We start from the raw sequence: 19,420 nt of genomic DNA, 5'->3' as shown, positions 1-19,420 counted from the left end.
TAATTTGAGGTAAAGCTAATTGTATCTTGCATACACTCAGGTTTTTATTTGGGTCTGGTTGAATAACTCATATCAGGCGGCATGGAGCTAATTTGACTCCTAAAGCCAGTAAGAGGGTTCCTTGGATGGTCAATAAGGGGATGATGCCAATTAGTCTGGATTCTGGAACAATGCTAACATTCAAATCCTTGAACTTGTTGGTGCATCCGTGCTTTGAGAAAAAAACAGTTAGGTATGCTTCTCAGTTCTCACTACCTCCGCGTGAAAACCAAAATTACAAATCCTTATTTGTTATTTCCAACTATATTTTGTGGCTGCTTGGACAATATTTCCGTTGCTAACTTCCTTCCTTTGAATGACTTGCCAATGATCTTTCACAATTTATAGCGTTTTACTTTATTTCTGTAACTGATATCCTTTAAATTCAGTTTGTTTTAAAGGTTGACCATGTTTCTTTAACAAAATGTATCCAGTGAATTGGTATGTCTGCTCCACTGGGCAGCAGCTGCAACCTTTCAACTTGGGCTCTTGCACCATTGTTTCATATGTGTATGCTCTATTTTCCTGTCCAGTCATTTGGTCTTTATATTCAGCTTGTGTTTGTCAAGAGCTTATTCGGTCAAAGGTTATAAGAGATATGACATTGCCGCTGTTGCGCTAAGGGATACGGGGTCATGAAAAATCAAGGTTTGTTCGTGTTTCCCACCAATTGTTTTGTTATACACCCTGTTCTTACTACTTGCATGTGACAGCCCGAGCAGCAGGCAAAATTCTATTTCTTCTTCTAGATTGCTATACTATTGTGCAAGAATCAGAATACCAATGCAAATGTGCCTTTTGAGTCCATATTTAACAATGACAAAAAATTATTTTCCTTTTGTTTCTGTTTCACTTGTGTCTGCACCGGAGAATGTTCATCCTTGCCTTCCATCACCGGAGAATATTCATCCTTACCTTCCATCACTTGCTCTACTGTAAGAATGCTAATTTCTCTGCCATCTAATTGCTCCATACACTTAGTTTGTTTATATCTAGAGTTCACATAGGGGTTAGTAAACAGATAGTCTTTTTTAATCAAACGGCCATGCAGGTTTGAGCAAGCTCAAAGTAGGCTGGGGGATGACCAATGATTATACTGATGCTGGTCAAAGCCATATTTTTTGTGCAGGTCCTAGCAAGCTCATCGCCCACATAAAATATTCCTTGATGGTGGTCCATATTTTTTGTGCATATTTAGCTCAGTATTCGGCCAAACACTTTAACTTGTATATCATAAGAAAGAAAATGTACATTTTTTACTCGAGAAGCAGTAAATCTCTTGATTACTAAAATTGTCAGACACCTTTATGATTCAGAAGTATACTTGTCTACGATCGCGGCTGCCCACGCATTCGAGCCACCAGGACCGTTAAGGAGACCTTGCAAGGCAATACTTGGGCGCTGGACTTGGGACCAGTCATTGATTTGCCATGCCTGCAACAGTTTTGGATGCTATGGTCACGGATTGCTGATGTTCAGCTCACGGGAGGAGCAGAGGCCCCCATAAGATGGGCGTGGAAGAGTAGTGGCATGTTCTCTGTTCGCCTCAAAATTCGGAGGAAGCGATGTGGTACCGTACGTGGATGTCACATGGAACTCGAAGGCCGCCCTTCGATGTCGGTTCTTCACTTCGTTAGCCATGTGAAACCGTTGTTGGACGTCCGTTCGACTCACCAAGAGAGGCTTGCCCACCACGACACATGCCCCTTCTACGAAACCGACGAGACCATTAACCATCTTCTCATCGAATGCACCTTCACACGATCATCGATCGGTGTGGCATATGGTGTGGTCGGCCATTGGGAATCCGGACCAAGCTCCCACTGTTGACGATAACTTGGGAAATAAAACGAGGGCCATTCTTTTCTTTTTTGCGAAATGAAACGAGGACCATTCTCTCGCTCATCACTTGGGAACTTTGTAAACACCGCAATGCTATTGTCTTTGGCGGAGCAACACTTTCTGTGCTTACGATCATCAAGAAAATTGTGACCGAAGGGAGGACATGGCAGCAAGCCGGGCTACTCAAGGGTAGGTGGGTTAGTAGAGAGTAGTCAATCATTGTGGCCGATAGATGGTGGGCTACCGTGTACTAATATATGATAAGCACACTCTCCGTAAAAAAGATGTATATGTATAATCTGGTATTTTCTCTATTTGTGATTTTCCGCACTAAATTTTTTGTGGACCTTGGATCGTGCCGAGTCAGCTAGAAATGCTATATCATCAGTACCTTAGCTGTTATTTTCATTTATTACCAATACATTAAAGACCCAGTTGGTGATGCTATATGTCATTTCTGACCATATGAGCGAACGCACGTGAGGTAAATTGCATGAGCGAGCAGTTCATATTTTTTTTACATAAAGTCATATAATTTTTTGATTAGGATACAAAGGTAAATGGGTTGGTTGATTGTGTCAAGAGTTAATAATGAGCATGGTGGTGTATCAGTCGCATGCCCAACACTGGATATGATATTTTTGTTTCATGGTAATGCTCGACATTAAACTGTATGTCACAACGTGACAATGGCTCATGAGACATCGGATATGCCTTCTTGGCTCGGGAGCGTCACGGTGCACACCTCGTCGCCCTTGATGGCGGCGACGGATCGAAATGAATACGGGGGAGGGGATCAGTGCGGAGAGCGGGGTAGTTGGCGGGGGATTCCTCTTTAGCGATCCGTCAGGAAGTATGGTGTGAAGGAGAGGGGGCACCATGGCAAATGTGAGGTCGGCGTCATCCGATTTTTAAGAAGTGGACTCCAGCGAGAAGTGTCTAGCTACGGTGGGAAACCTAGCGGGAAATGGAGGGTCCGGCAGGAAGAGAGAAGGGTGCGTCGTTGGGAGGTTTTTTTATGAAACCGTGTGTTGGAGATAACATGACGGATAGTTCGAACAACCACATTTCTCTCCCAAATATAGGCCGGCTTTCTAGGAGCCCGGACTGTCCATACAGTTCCATTTTGTGGAGCCCGCTAGGCGTCATTTGATGTCCGAACTTGTTCGAATGTATGAGAGAGAAATGAGATTTGACCTTGAAGATGATCCTAATTATTTAGTTGATTCATTTATATGCATTATAGTCCGTAGCAACGCACGGGCGTTCTACTAGTTGTATAGAGTAGGTTTATTCTTAATTCCTACTAGTTACTGCCATCATTCGCTATTTGAAAAAAACTGATGTAGTCGACCGGGCCGAAACATTCGCCTCTAACGGGTCTGGTTTTTAGCGGGCCACAATTGGGCCGGCCTACAACTTTCTTGGGCCCGAATGGCCATTGGGGCCTTCACACTTTGCGCCAGGCCCACAACTTACTCCGCCCTATATTCGGCCCAAATTTTAGTTAGGCCTTTAGTGGACCCACCACTTAGTTGGGCCCATGTAGCTTTGGGCCATTAATAGGTTGAATATTCTGCTGGCATGTTTCGGCCCAGAAGAAACCATGGGCCTTTAGCAGGCCGAAATGCTTGTTGGGCCTCAATTTTCACTAGTCATCGACGGGCCTTCAGCAGGCTGAAATGTAGTCCGGGCCTTTTTTGCCCCAGTTAAATGACGGGTCGTTACCAGGCTGAAACATATCTCGGGCATTAGTTGGCCCACTGATATCATGGGCCTTTAAGAGGCCGAAAACTTAGTACAGGCATCAACGGGCCGAATTATACGACAGGCCTTTAACAGGCCCAAAGTCACGTTGGGCTGAACTGTTGCCACCTTTATCACGGGCCGTTAGTGGGCCAGATATCGCGTCGGACCATATATGGCCCATGGGCAGCACGGGCCATTCCCAGGCCGAAAGACACACCGGGCTGAAATGAGCCCATGTCTACATTGGGCCTCTAACATGCCAAAAGTCACTGGGCCATTATTTGGCACAAATATTCGGCGAACAATTAACGGGCCAGATTTGGCTTCGGGCCGTAAATGGGCCATGTTTAAACATGCCGTTATTGGGCTGGCCCACTAATACCTGAGTAAGTACTACGGGCCTTTGACTGGGCCGGCCTTTTTAACCTATATGGGCCTCTGTTGGGCCCTGCCACATGTCGACGTATCATAGGCATGTCTCCTCCATTGGACGGACGACATCTGGCCCACCGAGGAGCAAACACGTGTTTCCTCCAGCCAATGGTGATTTTACACGTGGAAAATCCCCATTGGTCCGGGCTGTTAACGCGTTATCGGATCCAAACCGGAACCTGATAGCTTAACGGCGACCCGTTATGGTGGATGCCACGTGTCGGTCACCCTTGACGAAAGCACTTCTATGACGCGCGATTTATCGTCATGGAAGTGGACACTTCCGTGATGATAATTTTGGTAATGTCATGGAATACTTCTACAACAGCACAGGTATGACTATCTTGATTCTGTCATAAAATCGTCATGGATGTACATGCATGACAAAAAACGTGACCTACTGTGACAAACACGTATCATCACGGAAGTGTATTTTTTTGTAGTGCAAGTTGTTCATCATCAATCATAACATTATCAGGACTATCTACCTCTACTCCAACTTTCTTAGCCATTTCAATGAAAGAAGGATTATTGAAAAAGGAGAAGGCATGATTGTTTTTACCTTTTCTAGCAGTTTCCAGGTCTTTTACTTGTTTGAGTTCCTGGGCTTTCTCCAGAATTGATTTGCCAGATGGGGCAACTCTTGTGCTGCATCTTGTAGCTTGGGTAGGCCCCCATTTTTGCTTCAGTGAGTTAGCTTTGGACAAGGTGGGGAACTCAGCACCATACTCTTCCAGTTGATGCATGCTTGATTGCTCCCTAGCTTGTTCTGTGCTGTCATCTGGCATTTCCATCTCCTTGTGTAAATCTAATGTGCAGTTGTTGTCCTCCTCCATTTCCATTTCCCTCAGGATAGAGTAACATTGCTCATTAGAAATAGAGTCTTCAACAATTTTATCTATCATAGTTCTCCTGGCCTTTTGAAGAGATTGTGGGACCTGGATCTTTAGGAGGGAGGGGTGTTCCACTCCATTAGAGGGGCAGGCATTAGGCATTTGTTGCAAGAATGCCAGCACTGCCTGTTTCCCAAGGTCAGAGTCAGTCCCACTCTTTTCCCCTTGCTCAGATCTGGCACTTTTGGTGGACATGTTGTCTTCAGTCCTATGTGAAGTCCCTGCATCAGACTGGATATCATGTCCTCCAATGTGCAAATCTTCATTATTGTCATTCATGTTCTCACCATCTCTTTCCACTTGTGTTAAAGGCTCAACCTCAAACAGCAGCTTATAGAATTTTCTGTTGATGCCAAAAGTTCTTTCCTTAGGGATCTTGCTGGCATCTCTAAAGGAGAGCCTGAATCTAATCACCTCAAAGAAGCTGTTGAAATTATATTGCCAGTCCACATCAACCAAGGTGCCAAAAAACTGATGTGATTTGGCATAGAATGACCCATTCACATCATTTTGGATTGATTTTCCCGATCTTCATCCAGACCACTTGCTGAGAGGCAGTTGCAGTGATCTCTCCCTTCCACACATCTATATTTACTGTGACATTACTTTTGGGGAGACCAAAACATGGATATCCAGCTACCGATTCTACTGGTATTTCAGGTGAGAATTTTACCAACATTGTCCAATTGTCAAGGGCATTTATCTGCCATGGCCAATTAGTCTTGTAGATTTCAGAGAATTCCTTTGCTAGGTCCTCTTTGCTGATATCTCCATCCTCTATGAACACAATACCCACATTCTTGAGTCTCCCATAGTGCTGCAAGTTTATGTCAGACATGTTAACATGGTAAAATCCAAGACCTATGGCAGCACTCCCAAAGTATCTAGCAGCCAAGTGGGTTTTTTTCTTCACTGGGCAGTTCTCCTCTTGATGGGTGACCATATTGCATATGAAGCAAGTCCTGGTTTTGGTGCACTTGCCTCTCTCATGTCCTGGCTCTCCACAAATACCACAGACCCCTTTTGCATAGGACATTAGGGTATTAGTGTTGTCTGAAGCCACAGATCTGTTCTCCTGCCTCTTCTTGCTCTGCTTGCCCATGCTCTTAGGATTACCCTGCCCAGCAATTGCAGAGTTCCCCGATCCTTGGTTGTTGTTACTGACAGAATTCCCTTGTTCCCCTCCTTGTTGCGGCAGAGGCTGCTGTGGGAACCATGGGGGAGGCATTCCTTGCCATGGCTGCTGCGGAGGGAACCCACCATGGAATTGCCCGTTGAAGCCCCAGGGTGGAGCTTGCCCTAGAAATCCAAAGCCAAACCAAAGGGGGGTGGTACCTGATTGATTTGCGGTGGTGGATCTTGCTGCCACTGTTGCTTCTGATTATGGCGATCTCCATCCCCAGGCCCTGGTCTATCTTCCCTCTTCCTCTCCCACGACCAGTATCCATGGTGCTTTCCACTAGTGTGGTGGCGGTGGCAGGGGGAGAATTGGGATCACGCTGGATGGGGGTGGGGTTTTTTGTAGCTCCAGGGAAACCCTAGCATCAACCACTCCCCTGCTTCTAGAAGGGATCCGAAGTTGGGTTAGGTGAGTGCTGTCACCCCCCACATGGGCTCCACTGTTTTCTCCTTTTTCACTTTGGCCTTGTTTATGCTTTTGAACGAAACTGAATCCATTACAGCCGCTGAACACAAGTTGCAGGGGGGTTGGTGGCCTCATCACACCATCTCTAGCAAGCTTCTCTCCAGGGGAATTGGTAATCCTCACAGTTGAGACACCCCAGGTTGGATCTCCCAGAAGGCTATCCACCGAGCCCTCTGATACAGATCCGTCGTTGTTCTCATGGCGAGCGCCCAGGAGATCACCTCCTCCGCTGTTCTGCTTCTTCCATTCAGCTGCATCTGGAATTCTTCTTCCATTGCAGCCACCAGAATCCTCGCCATCAACTTCTGCAGATTGTCTCTCCCTCGACATGGAATCCTCAGCTCTCTCCTTAGCCGCTCTCTGTAACCGGCAAGCAGAGCTTGCTCTCGTCTGGCGTGGTTCAATTCTGCCAGAGAGGGGATTGGATCCATGGCAGCAGCTATGCTCTAAGTGGTACGACGAGACAACACCAAGCATCTGCCAGAAACGCACCTGATCTTCAGTTTGGAAATGCAGCTCGTGACCCGAATTTAGCAATCCAATAGCCTTACAACCAACCAAAAACCTACTTCTAGCACCAGCAGTCACGGGCTGCAATTTTGTCTGATTGCTCTTAGCTTCTTCTACCACTTCCTCAAACAGCAGATCCGGTTCCTATATGCTCGGCGCAATTGTGCTGTCTCCATCCTCTAGCCCAAGCTCGCTGACTGTTGAGGTAACTGATCCACATTCACTGACGGTGGGTAGTTGAGTTTCCCGAGAACACAGGCCCAGCGGTGATTCTGCACTGGGTCCGAAGATTTTGCTTCTGACACCGCCCATTGGAAGATTTGGGCAGGCTTTTGCTTCCAGGGTTGCGGCATCCTGGATTTCTCCTCTTCCGTCCCCTCCAGAACGATAATCTCCGCGAGTAGTTCTGTCTCGAAGTCGATCCTCCTTTGACAGATTTAAACATCGCGCAGCATCTCTCCTCTCAAATTCTCGTGCACCATCGCCTTCTGCTTCGCCATCTTCATCTCGCTGAGGCACTGGTGCACCCTGCTCGCCGCATCCTAGATCCGATTCGTGCGCGTTGACCACCATCTCCAGCGCAGCCCCTCCAATTCGTCTAGCGGATCTGCCTGGTGGTGTCGAACGCTGGGTCGCCATGGTATGAGAGCCGCAGTACAGGTGTGAGCGACTGCGAGCCCTGCACCTTCCGCCGCCCGGGATCCATGCAGGATCTGGCTCTCCGGCGCCGCACGAATTTGAAATCCCACAGATCTGAGCGGGGAGAGCTGCGCAACCGCGAGGATTGAGTTTGGCATAAGACTACCTAGCTAGGTGGGGGGGCTATTGGGAGGTGGTGGGAGACGCCCGCCGGGGGAGGTCACCGTGGAGGCCGGCGAGCCCACCGGGGCGGGGGAGCGGGGGAGCCCTGAGTTCCCTTCACACACGTTACTCTAATTGTTTTTTTTTGGTTATTAAAAGTGACTGTATAAAAACCCAAGAAAAGCAGATTCCATATATGGCAGACGGCAGCTGGATAGTCACACTACACCGATGCGTCCCTACTTGGATGGAAGTATGAAACGCACGTGACCGGTGTTGCTTCACAGATTCACAGATTCTAGAGGAAATCAAGCTCCGGAAACAAGCCGGTGTTGGTGTAGGAGAACTTCTATGTTTTGTGAGAGAGTAGTGTTGTAGGAGTAGTAATTCTCGAGCGTGTGGGTAAATGGGTAGGTCTCGCATCGCTCGTGGATATCTGGTAAAACTTTTATTCTGGTACGCTCGTAAAGAAAACGCTCGTGGCCGTCGCACCCATAACCCTATGGGAAACGTTTGGGGCCGGGGCACGGGCGGAACATTGGGCCGGTCGTTCCTCTTCCTCGCGTCTCCTTCGTCGCGTCTCCTCGCATCTCCCACACATCTCACGCAGCTTCCCCACATCTCGTGCAGCTCGCCGGGGGCGCGCGTCGCCCTCTTCTACTGCCCCCTCCTCCCCATCCCCTCCCCCCCCCCCCCCCCCCCCCCCCGCCCCCCGTCCCCCGGTCGCAGCACCACGCCTCCCCTCCCCGCTCGAAGCTCGCCATGGCTCTGCGCGGTGACCTTCCCATCTCGCCGGCGACCGAGGGGGTGACCACGGGAGATGCTGCAACCGGGGTGACGGGGTGCTACCACGGCGACGCTGATGCAACCCCGCGGAGGCTGGGGTGTGTGACGGCGATGACCGAGGTGACCGCGGGCTGCAACCACGGCTTTTTCATCACCGGTAGCCGGTTGAAGCTTTTCCTATATACGGTTGAAGCTTTCTCTGTCAATATTTGCAACTTTTTTCTCTGGTCGCAGGTCTGGTTGAAGCTTTTTTATACACGATTGAAGCTTTTCCAAACCACAGTCGAAGCTTCTCTGAAAACGATGGAAACTTTTTTTCTTTTTTTGTGTTTGCTACAACCACGCCATTTTTTGCTGCAATCGGCAACCACAGAAGCTACATCCAGTTAACATTTTTTCTACACGAACGACGGCGGGCTGCAGCGGTTAGCTTTCTTGCTGGAAGCGATAAACTTTTATGCTACAACCGGTGTCGTTTTTTGTTGGAACCAGCAAGAGCCTCGGGTGGGCACACGGCAAGGTACAGCGCGAGCACAACGATAGGTGCTGCGGCCTGCGGCTGGCGCCACCGGAGATGCGGTCATCTCCCCCGGAGCTGCAAGCCTCCAACCACGAGTGCAACCATGGGCGCACGTTGCTGCATCCACGGAGGTGAGAAACGCATGAAGGCGGCATAGGTGAGGGCGGCGACCAGCGGCGAGGGCGACCGGTGGTGAGGAGGCAAGGCAAGGCAGTTGGCGCGTGCGGAGGCGTCGGCGCGTGCGAAGGTGGGCCTCTCCCTTTTCCGTGCGGGTTGAAGATGGGAGAGGTTGGGGACGAAGGGATCTGACGGCTCGGGGGCCCCAGATCTGACAGCTGGGGCTTTAGGGCCGGTGCGCCGGCGCAGATCACTGCACTAACCCTATTCCTCCTCGGTCGTCGCCGCCACTGGCGCCGCTCCAGTAAACCCACCACTTCCCACACGTCCACAGCACTGGACGCTGCAAATCATTTTTCGGCCAGCCCTGATCCTCCGCCGTGCTCGCTTCCTCGAGGGCAGCGATGGACCTCGCTACGGCCTCCTCCGCCGTCGGCTGTGGCGCATGCTACCCTGCTGGAAGTTGCTACTTTCTCCAGCCCTGCCCGCGGGATTGAAGGTGTGTGCCCCCCAATTAAGAACTTCTGAACACCCGAGTTGACAGTAAAACGGGACAGTAAAACTTGAAATGTGGATTTTGGTCCTATTTGTTTGAATTTTTGCTTAGCTTCAGGCTTCAATTTCGATGTGAAAGTTAAGATTTATTTCGCTTAAATGTTGAGTACTCCCTCCGTTTCTAAATATAAGTATTTTTAGAGATTCCAATATAGACTATATACGGAGCAAAATGAATGAATCTACACTCTAAAATAGGTCTATATGCATCCATATGTAGTTCTGAAATCTCTAAGTCCTTGTACAATGATAGGTGCTTAGGGAGATGTTTAGAAAAATAAACCGGGTTTTCTGAAGCACCAATGCCTATTTCCACAGGAGAGACGCCTAATTAAGCGTTTTTCCTGTACAAATAAGCACCGGTGCTTAAGGAAAGCTTGTTTTATTTCTCTAAGCATCTTCCCTAAGCACCTAGCATTGTACAAGGCCTAAAAAGACTTATATCTAGGAAGGGAGGGAGTACTAAGAGCATCTCCAACTTCTTTCCCCTATAAAAAAACTATAGAGGGAGCTGGGCCAAAAGAAAAACAGCTCCAACAGATCTATTTAGGAGATTTTTGGTGGAGGACAAAATGTGTCCTTGACTTATGCGGACTTTTCAAGGCCTAAAGATTTATATTTAGGAAGGGAGGGAGTACTAACAGCATTTCCAACTTCCTCTTTCCCCTATAAAAAAACTATAGAGGGAGCTGGGCCAAAAAAAAACCAGCTCCAATAGATCTATTTAGGAGATTTTTGGTGGAGGACAAAAGGTGTCCTTGACTTATGTGGACTTTTTCTGCCGTGGCCACATTATATGAAATAGGCATCAAGTCAAATTTGCTGTCTACTTTCAATTAGCCGCCTCATACCAAAGTTTCCCACTCAATGAGGAATAGTATTACTCTAGAAGTCTTTTGTCTTGTGCAAGTTGTCTGTATGTAACTTGATCAGGTACTCAGTACCTGAAATATACCTGCCATTTGTTTCCTCACAAGACATCCAAGTAGTAATTTTCTTTGTGTGCACCTTTTACCTCCTTGGGTATTGTTCCGTTGCGTGTTAAAGTGGAGAAACGACTTGACCCTGAATATTTTAGTTATGCTATAAAGTAGATACATGCATTTGTTAACTAATAATTAGTCTAGACGCGGTTGTAAGATTCTTCTCACTGATTGGCATTTGTGAACTGTTGTTGCTTGGTACCCCAATAATAATTCTGGCATTCATGAACTGCTGTTGCTTGGTACCCCAATAAACTCTTGGTGTTCATGAACTGTTGTTGCTTGGTACCCCAATAATACTTTTGCGTACACCACCTCCTACGAGCATACATCACATCGATTTTCCGCACAACAGCAAGCTGAGGCCAACCTGGAAAGCAAATAGCAGAGCAACCATGACAGAAATTGGGGGCATGCTTGCCTCTGCCGTCCTCAAGGTGGTGACCCAGCAGATTGGGTCAGTCATTGGAAGCCAAGTTAGGATGCAGAGGAACTTCAGTGATGACCTTGAAAAGTTGAGGATGCTGCTGGAGTCGGTAGAGGCGGTGCTCAAGGACGCTGAGAGGCGGTCAATCAAGGACGCGGCAGTGCGTTTGTGGCTTGAGCGCCTCAAGAATTCCATGTATGACATCTCCAATGTGATTGATGAGTTTGAAGCAAACACCAAACCAGCTGCTCGAAAGGTATGATATACAGTATGCGCTTTGCTAAGCCCAGTTATTCCATTAAATTGGATTTGAATTAGTTTTGCTTTTAAAAATAGCTTAGTTACCTTCTGATATCTCCATTTGAGAAGTCTTATTTCTGTTCGTGGGCTAGGGACGTATGAATTTTACATCATGAAATTGTTCAGCTTTTCCAAGTACTGAAGAATCATAGTAAATCTCTTGCAGTTTGCAATTATGGTTTCCTGTCATACAGTTGTTTCCAAGATTACTATGGCTAATAAGATGAAGAAGATGACAGAGCAACTGGAGACCATCACAAGTCAACACCGGAGTTTTAGTTTCACAACAGACATTAGGTCTAACGTGCAGCGATTTGTTGATGTACGGGAAACATCTTCAAATGTGGAAGAAGCACTCATAGTAGGAAGAATTGAAGAAAAACATAAAATTATGGCTTCCTTATGTAAGAGCATGGCACAAGAGATCATCCTACCAATATATGGCATTGGGGGTATTGGCAAGACAACGTTAGCACAATGGGTTTTCAATTGTAGCCACTTCAAAGACTATTGCAAGGTCTGGATTTATGTGTCACAGAAGTTTGACTTGAATAAAATTGGCAACTCCATACTTTCTCAAATATCGGAGGAGCAGATCCAGATGACTGAAAGGCAGATGATAAATAATCGCCTCGGAAAGCTGCTTGCTGGTAAGAAGATTCTGATTATTTTGGATGACCTGTGGGAGAAGGATCCATCTCAGCTAGCAGATTTACAGTGTATGCTAAAGGTTGGCGGGGGGCACAAAGTGGTTGTAGTAACCACACGCGATGAAGAGATTGCAATGAAAATGTGTACAGTTGAACCATTCAAGATGGAGCCCTTAACCAATGATCTTTGCTGGACAATAGTCAAACAAAAATGTGCCTTTGAATTTAGAGCTGATAAAGAAAGGTTGGAACTGATAGGGAGGGAGATCGCAAAGAAGTGCGGAGGTGTGGCATTAGCAGCTCAATCCATTGGGTACATGTTACAGTCTATGACATATGATGAATGGAGATTGGTGAAAAACAGTGATATCTGGAACATACTTGCTGCTGAAGATGCATCTTCACCTCATCACGTGCCTGCATCATTGAAGTTAAGCTATAGCAGTATGCCTCCACTCTTAAAGTTATGCTTTGCTTATTGTGCAACCTTTCCTAAAGGTCACAGTATAGTTAAAGATGATCTGATTCATCAGTGGAGTTCTCTTGGTTTTATCAAGCCAGTGAACATATTCTCTACGAGGCAGCTTGGTGAGAATTATGTTAGTCATCTATTGGGCATGTCCTTCCTTCAATATTCCAAGTCAGATTTGGTGAGTTAGTGCATATCTCTACAACTGGACAATTCCTATTTGTGTTAATTAGATAAATGCCACTCCAATTATGGCGATTCATAAAAATGCCACTGCAATTTCCAAACTTTGAAAAATGCCACTGCAATTTTTGCAAACTTTGAAAAAACGCCACTGCAGACTTCAACAAATGCCACTGGAAATGGCATTTTTCAAAGTTTGGAAATTGCAGTGACATTTCTTGGAATCGCCAAATTTGGAGTGGCATTTATCAAATTAACCCCTATTTTTTCCTGGGGCCTTGTCATTTCTGTGAAAAACATAGGCATCTTGTACGTAGTTAAGAATTACCTTATCTAGCAAGTTACAAAGCTAGATGTTTTCTAGTCACGCTCTATAATTAGAGCAGTGGCGATTTGATAAATGCCAAGAAATACCAAGCTTAGGTCTGAATGTAGGATATATCAAGGCCCTGTTTGGGGGAGTTCCACTCCACCTGTTTTCAACTTCACTCTCAACATCACCGGTGAAGGCACTTCACCTACTAACTGCAGAATTAAAAAAAGGGTTAAAGGCCAGCTCCCTATCCCTATTTAGCCAAGATCCAGCTCCTAGCTTCTGGGGAGAATCTGCAGCCAAACAGTTATGGCCACAACTGCAAGTACTTTTGGAACTGGAGCAGAAGGTGGTGAGTGGTGCGCAAGCACTTCCTTCCCCATGAGTGCTAAAAATTCTGACCGTAAGTATCACCAGTGGAGAGAAAAGAGATAAATGTACGTTGGTTTACCATTTTGTGGTGATAAATTGTAAGGAGAATTGCTCGGACAGAACTCTCCGGTTTCTCATTTGTCAAATACAGCCACATGTGTCGGGATGATGAAACTGGCGAAGCTAGAGGGTGGACAGGGTGGGCCATCGCCCACACTAGATTTTTGCAATAGCCTTTGTATCATAGGAACAAATTTTTAGAAAATGAAATTAAAAAAATTTGTATGAACATTGACTTTTGTCGGCCCACCCTGACCCATTGGGCTAGATCCGCCACTGGGTGAAAGTTCACAACAAGGTGTATATGTTGGGGTTCTCAATGAAACTGCAATAATTTCTCTCCGAGAACAATGTATTCCCTACTAACAGAATTGCCTTCTTAATATTGAAACCTAACCTGGAATATTACCTTACTGAAAGTTGTCATTGTTTTGGACATCTATACTATTTCGTTTGTCCACCTCTAACCACTATTTTTTCTAGTTGGTATATAGAAAATTTCATGATACAAAAGTCTATGTTATACGAAACTAGTACACTAATATAAAATGATTGGACAACAGAAACCTTACACCCTCAATTGCTTTTTCTGCAGACTGGACGATTGCACGACAAAGATGTTACTTTGTTCACCATGCATGACCTGGTGCATGACCTTGCAAGATCAATCATGGCTAATGAAGTTCTGGATGCTAGCAAAAATGGAAGTATTGGGGGAAGCAGTTGCCTGTACGCAATGCTCACAGATTGCAGCAAGCCACTGAATTTATCTGTGATCTCTCCTGCGAAGATAAGGACTCTGCGTTTCCTGGACTGTGGAAAAATTGTTGTTTGTGGGGCTGCATTTTCGTCAGCTAAGTACCTGCGGGTCTTAGACTTAAGTGAATGCTCCATACAGAAGTTGCCACATTCTATTGGTCGACTAAAGTATTTGAGATATCTTAATGCTCCACGCATGCAAGATCAAATGATCCCCAAGTGTATCACAAAGCTCTCAAAATTAAACTACCTCAACTTGCGTGGATCTTCTAAACTTTTAGCACTGCCTGAATCAATGGGTAATATCGAAGATCTGCTGCATCTCGATTTATCGGGTTGTTGGAGAATAGAAAAACTCCCGAAATCATTTGTAGAGCTCACATCATTGGTACATCTAGATTTATCGCAATGTTATATGGTTGATGGTATTCCGGAAGCTTTGCGAGTCTTTACCAAACTCCAATATTTGAATTTGTCACTGCGCTATTGGATCCAAGCAGACAGGCAGCATCTCAGAGGGCTACCAGAAGTCATTGGCAATCTCACCAAACTCCGATATTTAAATCTATCATGGTGCATGCGTGCTATCTTTGCTGTCCCATCAACAGATAAAATTAACAGTTCCCCTGGCCGGTGTTCTATCTCTGAGAATTCATCAACAGATCAAACTGACAGTTTCATGGACCATATCTCTACACTTTCCAATCTAGAGCATCTGGACTTGTCTGAGAATATATATCTTGTTAGTATACCTGAATGTGTAGGCAGCCTTAGGAAGCTACACACACTGGACCTTTCAGGGTGTGATGAATTAGCAAGGCTTCCAGACAGTATGGTTGAAATGGATAGTCTGAAGATTCTAAATGTAAAGGGCTGCCACGAACTGGATAATTCCATTCTCTTTCGCTTCAACCTTTTCGCCTTGTTGCCACACTTTGTGGTGCATGCCGGTGATGGCGAATCTAGCAGCAACTTTGTCCTGCTTCAGCATGCAAATCCTGATGAACTGCAGATAAGTAGAATTGAAAATGTGAAATCTACGGAAGAGGTTCAGAGTATAAAACTGGTGGAAAAACAAAGAATAGTAGAATTGAAATTAGAATGGACTGCATATGCTGAGAAGTTTGTGGATGACTTGGAAGTGTTGGGAGAGTTAGTGCCACCGAGCACTTTAAAGAAATTTGAGATACAAGGTTATAATTGTGTCGACTTTCCAGCTTGGGTATTGGATATTAGTCATTACCTCCCAAATCTTGTCAGCATTATGATGGTGCATTTGCCCAAATGTAATAACCTACCACCACTTGGCCAATTACCAAACCTACAATCATTGGTACTTGAAAGAATGCACAACATTATGAAAATTGATGAGGGCTTTACTGGTGGGGCGAGAGCATTTCTTCGACTGGAGAGATTAGAACTAACTGGTATGGAAGGTCTGGAAGAATGGACCACAATATACTCCAGTGGTGAGGATGGTACGAACAAGCTCATGTTCCCCAACCTTGAGATATTGAGGATACGTGACTGCCCTAAGTTGAGGTTGAAACCTTGTCTACCTAGAGCTGCCTACTGGGTGATATGGAACAGTGATAATGTACTATTGACACAGGGAGAGAGTGTGACGTGCACCAGTGCTTCCTCTTCTCCAGTAACTACATTGGATGTTGGGTCCTGCGAGCTGCCTCTGCATCAGTGGAGGTTACTTCACCACCTCCCTGCGCTCTGTAAATTAACTATCAGCGATTGCAATGATCTGACCAGCTCTTCAGACATCATTCGAGCTCTCTCCTCCCTCCAATCACTGCATATCTCCTCTTGGAGAAGTATGGCATCACTCCCACTGTGGTTAGGAGAACTCAACTCTCTCAAGAAATTTGAGATCTGGGGATTCAAGGGTATTGGAGCTTTTCTAGAGATCATACAGCAGCTCACCAACCTCAAAGAACTACAAACAGTTTTTTGTCCTGAATTAAAGCAGTGGTGTGAATCAAAGGAGAACAAGCTGAAACTCGCTCACATAAAAGAAACGGTACACACCCTGCTGGCTATTTGCAAATTGCTTTTATTTCTGCACTGACTACTTTTTTTATCACCCTAGCACATATTTTTGGGTTCCGTGAGTTCTTGATTCTCTATTGAACGGTCAAAACAGAAACATAACGGTTATGCATACATGGCAATTACAACTATTTCCCCTTTTTTTCATTTCTTATAGGATTTATTGGTGCTACACGTCTAGGCTTTACATATACTTTGCCTTGTAGATTTTTTTTGAGAAACACAATAGAGACGCAAACGCTCACATGCACGCAGATACACTCACCCCAATGACGCACCATGCACACCCCTGTGAGCACCTCCAAAAAACTGAGCTAGTGGGTCTTGAGATTGACAAAGTCACCACATGCGCCTCACTATCGACGGGAACGTCACCTCCCACTGAAAGAATATTTCGCCTTTATGAGACACACAGATGTCAAACCTGGGGTTTGATCCCTGGTGAGCTGGGGTACAACAGGTTGGTTAGCACCTTGTAGTTTTTTCCTTGTCGCCCAATGGCACCTTGTTATTCAGAACATTACTTAATCAAGACAGCTAGAAAGTATCCTCTGCTATCTGTAATGCATCAATTATCTTGCAGTGGAGTTTGGAAAAAAACTTTGCTAGTACAATTTTTTTTGGTTTGGAATTTTTCAGTTGATTCTTCCATGTCAAAATACCTACATTTCATATACTCTGTCTCCTCGGTCTTGTTCTTCTTTTTCTGAAACTTGTCTTATTACTCATAACATAAGCATATCCTGAAGCTTATTAGTGGGGAGAAAAAAAGAAGAAAGGTATTTGGTCCTGTGTAGTGGACATGTTTCATGCTGATTTGAGAAAGTGTCAACCATTGATCAGCTAAACGACACTAACGATATGCATAATTCAGTAGATAACTGCACTTCCAAATTGCGACTAACATACGTTTGAAATTCCTAGATCGTAGGCATATTGGCAGTAACTAATTCAGAAGTTTCATGGTCAAGTTTATTTGGGTAAATAGTCAAGTCAGCCTTCTATCTTCCCTTGGAGGCTGACTTTGGCATCACAATTTTCAGAAGGTTCTGCTTCCTCGAACTTCCAAAGTTTTGGGCCAAACAAGTCCCTTGGATCACATAGCATGGCACTTGGGCATGCCGATGTAGAATCAAGGTGCATTTGATGAGTAAAATGTCCGTTTTACACTGGCTAATATCTCATACCCTTCTCTATCCCATGTTCGTTGCCTTCCTTCCGTGCCAAGAATGATCATGCACTAGTCTCAAAATAGAGTGGTTTGTGCACCAGATTGACTATCACCCATACATTGTGCTTGGTCACGGTTTTATTACTACAACCTCACAATTCATGAAGTGTAAGTTGGTTGAAATTAACTGGAGTATTTAAACATCATACAAATTTGTAGTGACTCATTTGGGTGTTTAGTTTGAGAAATTGGATGGTGAACGGTCATACCTAAACCACTTGTTTTGTCATGGGAATAGGTTGGTCCATCCCCAACTCATTCCTCGTATGCAGAATGCTAGTGGAGGAATGAGGCGGCGTCAGAAAATTAAGGGAATCATCCTCCGATGGACCAACTTATTATAGGAACCAAAGTGATTGTGATGCAATGGCACGGTAGTTTATGGGTTGCTTTTTATTCAGCACTCATGTTACACCACTACTTTTTCTTAATCTGAACAATATTTGCCCTATGGTAATAAAACAAAAAATTCAAGCTAGTGAATTTGTTTATTTTGCAGATTCTTTGGTAGTTTTAGCAATCCAGATAATGCCTTGCACACACCAGGCTCTAGGGATAGGAGCAAATTGTGGATCATTAAAATTCAAACGTTATAATGAGAATCATCAGTTGGAATAGGATTATAAGATGTGGTGCACCCTCCATTTGATCCAATCTTGGAGTTACGATATGAAAGGTAAAAAAGGGCAGGAAGTATCCAAGCAATGATCCAATAGTCAATGAAGTCAGCCTTTTCTTTAATAAAAAAGAGTTCCGCAAAAAGAGAGTCAAGATCTACTCAAGAAAGGGGAACAGCACAAAGAACTCCATGGACAGATAAGTGTAAGTGACATGCGTATTGGTCCACCCATTGCCCAGCATTGCATCAAAAGGTAAGTCTTCTCATTTACGTGTTTTTGCCTAATAATCCAATCAAGAATGATGAACACCTAGGTTCTGCATTCTTATTTCTAAAGCCTGTGCCTTGGTATCTATGAAGGAAAAGATACAATCTCAAGAAGGCCACAGCCTACAACAACAATGGTAGAACCTTCAGACCTCAAACCCTGATATTGCATCATGCGGCGCCTCTGGGAACATAGAAGAACCTGGCACCACTTAAGCCGTCTTCGGAAAGTTCTGTCCAATCGCAACATAAGCTTAGGAGAACACGAAATTCTTGGACCCTCTGAATAAGCAACACAGAAGCAACAAAAGCTGTAGAGCAAACACAAGGAAGAAAGATCATGGATCTTATAAGAGCCTCGAAGCAAGTGACACTTAAATGGTGGCAGTTAGACTATAAATACTATCCTTAGGGTATATACGTACTTTAGATGTGATCTGAAGCTGAGTTTTGCTGCTTAACGTACTTCTTTTTCCCTTTGTCATGATCCATAACGTAGGGTTAGCCCTTGTGCTGGGAAAAGCTACCTTACAGGACCCTTTCTTACAGACCCCTTTCTTTCAATATCGGTTGACACGTGCCTCTGTGAAATACATAGCTTCCATCAAGAGAATTGTTGGTTCTGTACCGAACTTTATAAGGCACACTAGATGACCTGTTGCACCCATGGCGCAAAAGGTGAAAGCAAACCTAATATATTTTTTTGGAACCTAGACGCTAGAAGCGTCCGACTTTAACTTAATAAAGCCACCAGGCAGAATCCACACAAACAGTCTTACAAACCAAAATAACAAGTCTAACGAGCCCATGGCTCAAGATAAAGCTAAGTAGCACACA

The 19,420-nt window shown here is 45.1% G+C and overlaps 1 protein-coding gene across 3 annotated transcripts; it reads left to right on the top strand.

The window, feature by feature from the left end:
- The first annotated feature begins 9,133 nt into the window (after positions 1 to 9,133).
- LOC123096351 (disease resistance protein RGA2) lies at positions 9,134 to 18,569 on the top strand. Of its 3 annotated transcripts, XR_006446562.1 has the most exons (5): positions 9,135 to 11,555; positions 11,766 to 12,899; positions 14,242 to 16,437; positions 17,936 to 18,071; positions 18,197 to 18,569. XR_006446562.1 is itself a non-coding variant. In XM_044518054.1 (4 exons), exons 2-4 carry the CDS (start codon positions 11,268 to 11,270, stop codon positions 16,483 to 16,485), a joined length of 3,666 nt encoding a protein of 1,221 aa, XP_044373989.1. In that variant the 5' UTR covers positions 9,134 to 9,833; positions 11,228 to 11,267; the 3' UTR covers positions 16,486 to 17,893. The 3 variants fall into 3 exon arrangements, 2 of the variants coding, with proteins under 2 accessions (XP_044373989.1, XP_044373991.1); XM_044518054.1 differs by lacking the exons at positions 17,936 to 18,071; positions 18,197 to 18,569 and having other exon boundaries at positions 9,134 to 9,833; positions 11,228 to 11,555; positions 14,242 to 17,893; XM_044518056.1 differs by lacking the exon at positions 17,936 to 18,071 and having other exon boundaries at positions 9,138 to 11,555.
- The last annotated feature ends 851 nt before the right edge of the window (positions 18,570 to 19,420 follow it).

This window comes from Triticum aestivum, chromosome 4D, assembly GCF_018294505.1.
Source record: "Triticum aestivum cultivar Chinese Spring chromosome 4D, IWGSC CS RefSeq v2.1, whole genome shotgun sequence".
Classification (NCBI taxonomy): Eukaryota; Viridiplantae; Streptophyta; class Magnoliopsida; order Poales; family Poaceae; genus Triticum; species Triticum aestivum.
This window is presented reverse-complemented; position numbering and strand designations above follow the sequence as displayed.

Bases quoted from the DNA above. Each gene is read 5' to 3' on its own strand.
- LOC123096351 (XM_044518054.1), top strand. From the start codon at position 11,268: ATGACAGAAATTGGGGGCATGCTTGCCTCTGCCGTCCTCAAGGTGGTG. The intron at 11,556-11,765 runs GTATGATATACA...AATCTCTTGCAG, and splicing joins CCAAACCAGCTGCTCGAAAG to TTTGCAATTATGGTTTCCTG. The intron at 12,900-14,241 runs GTGAGTTAGTGC...CTTTTTCTGCAG, and splicing joins AATATTCCAAGTCAGATTTG to ACTGGACGATTGCACGACAA.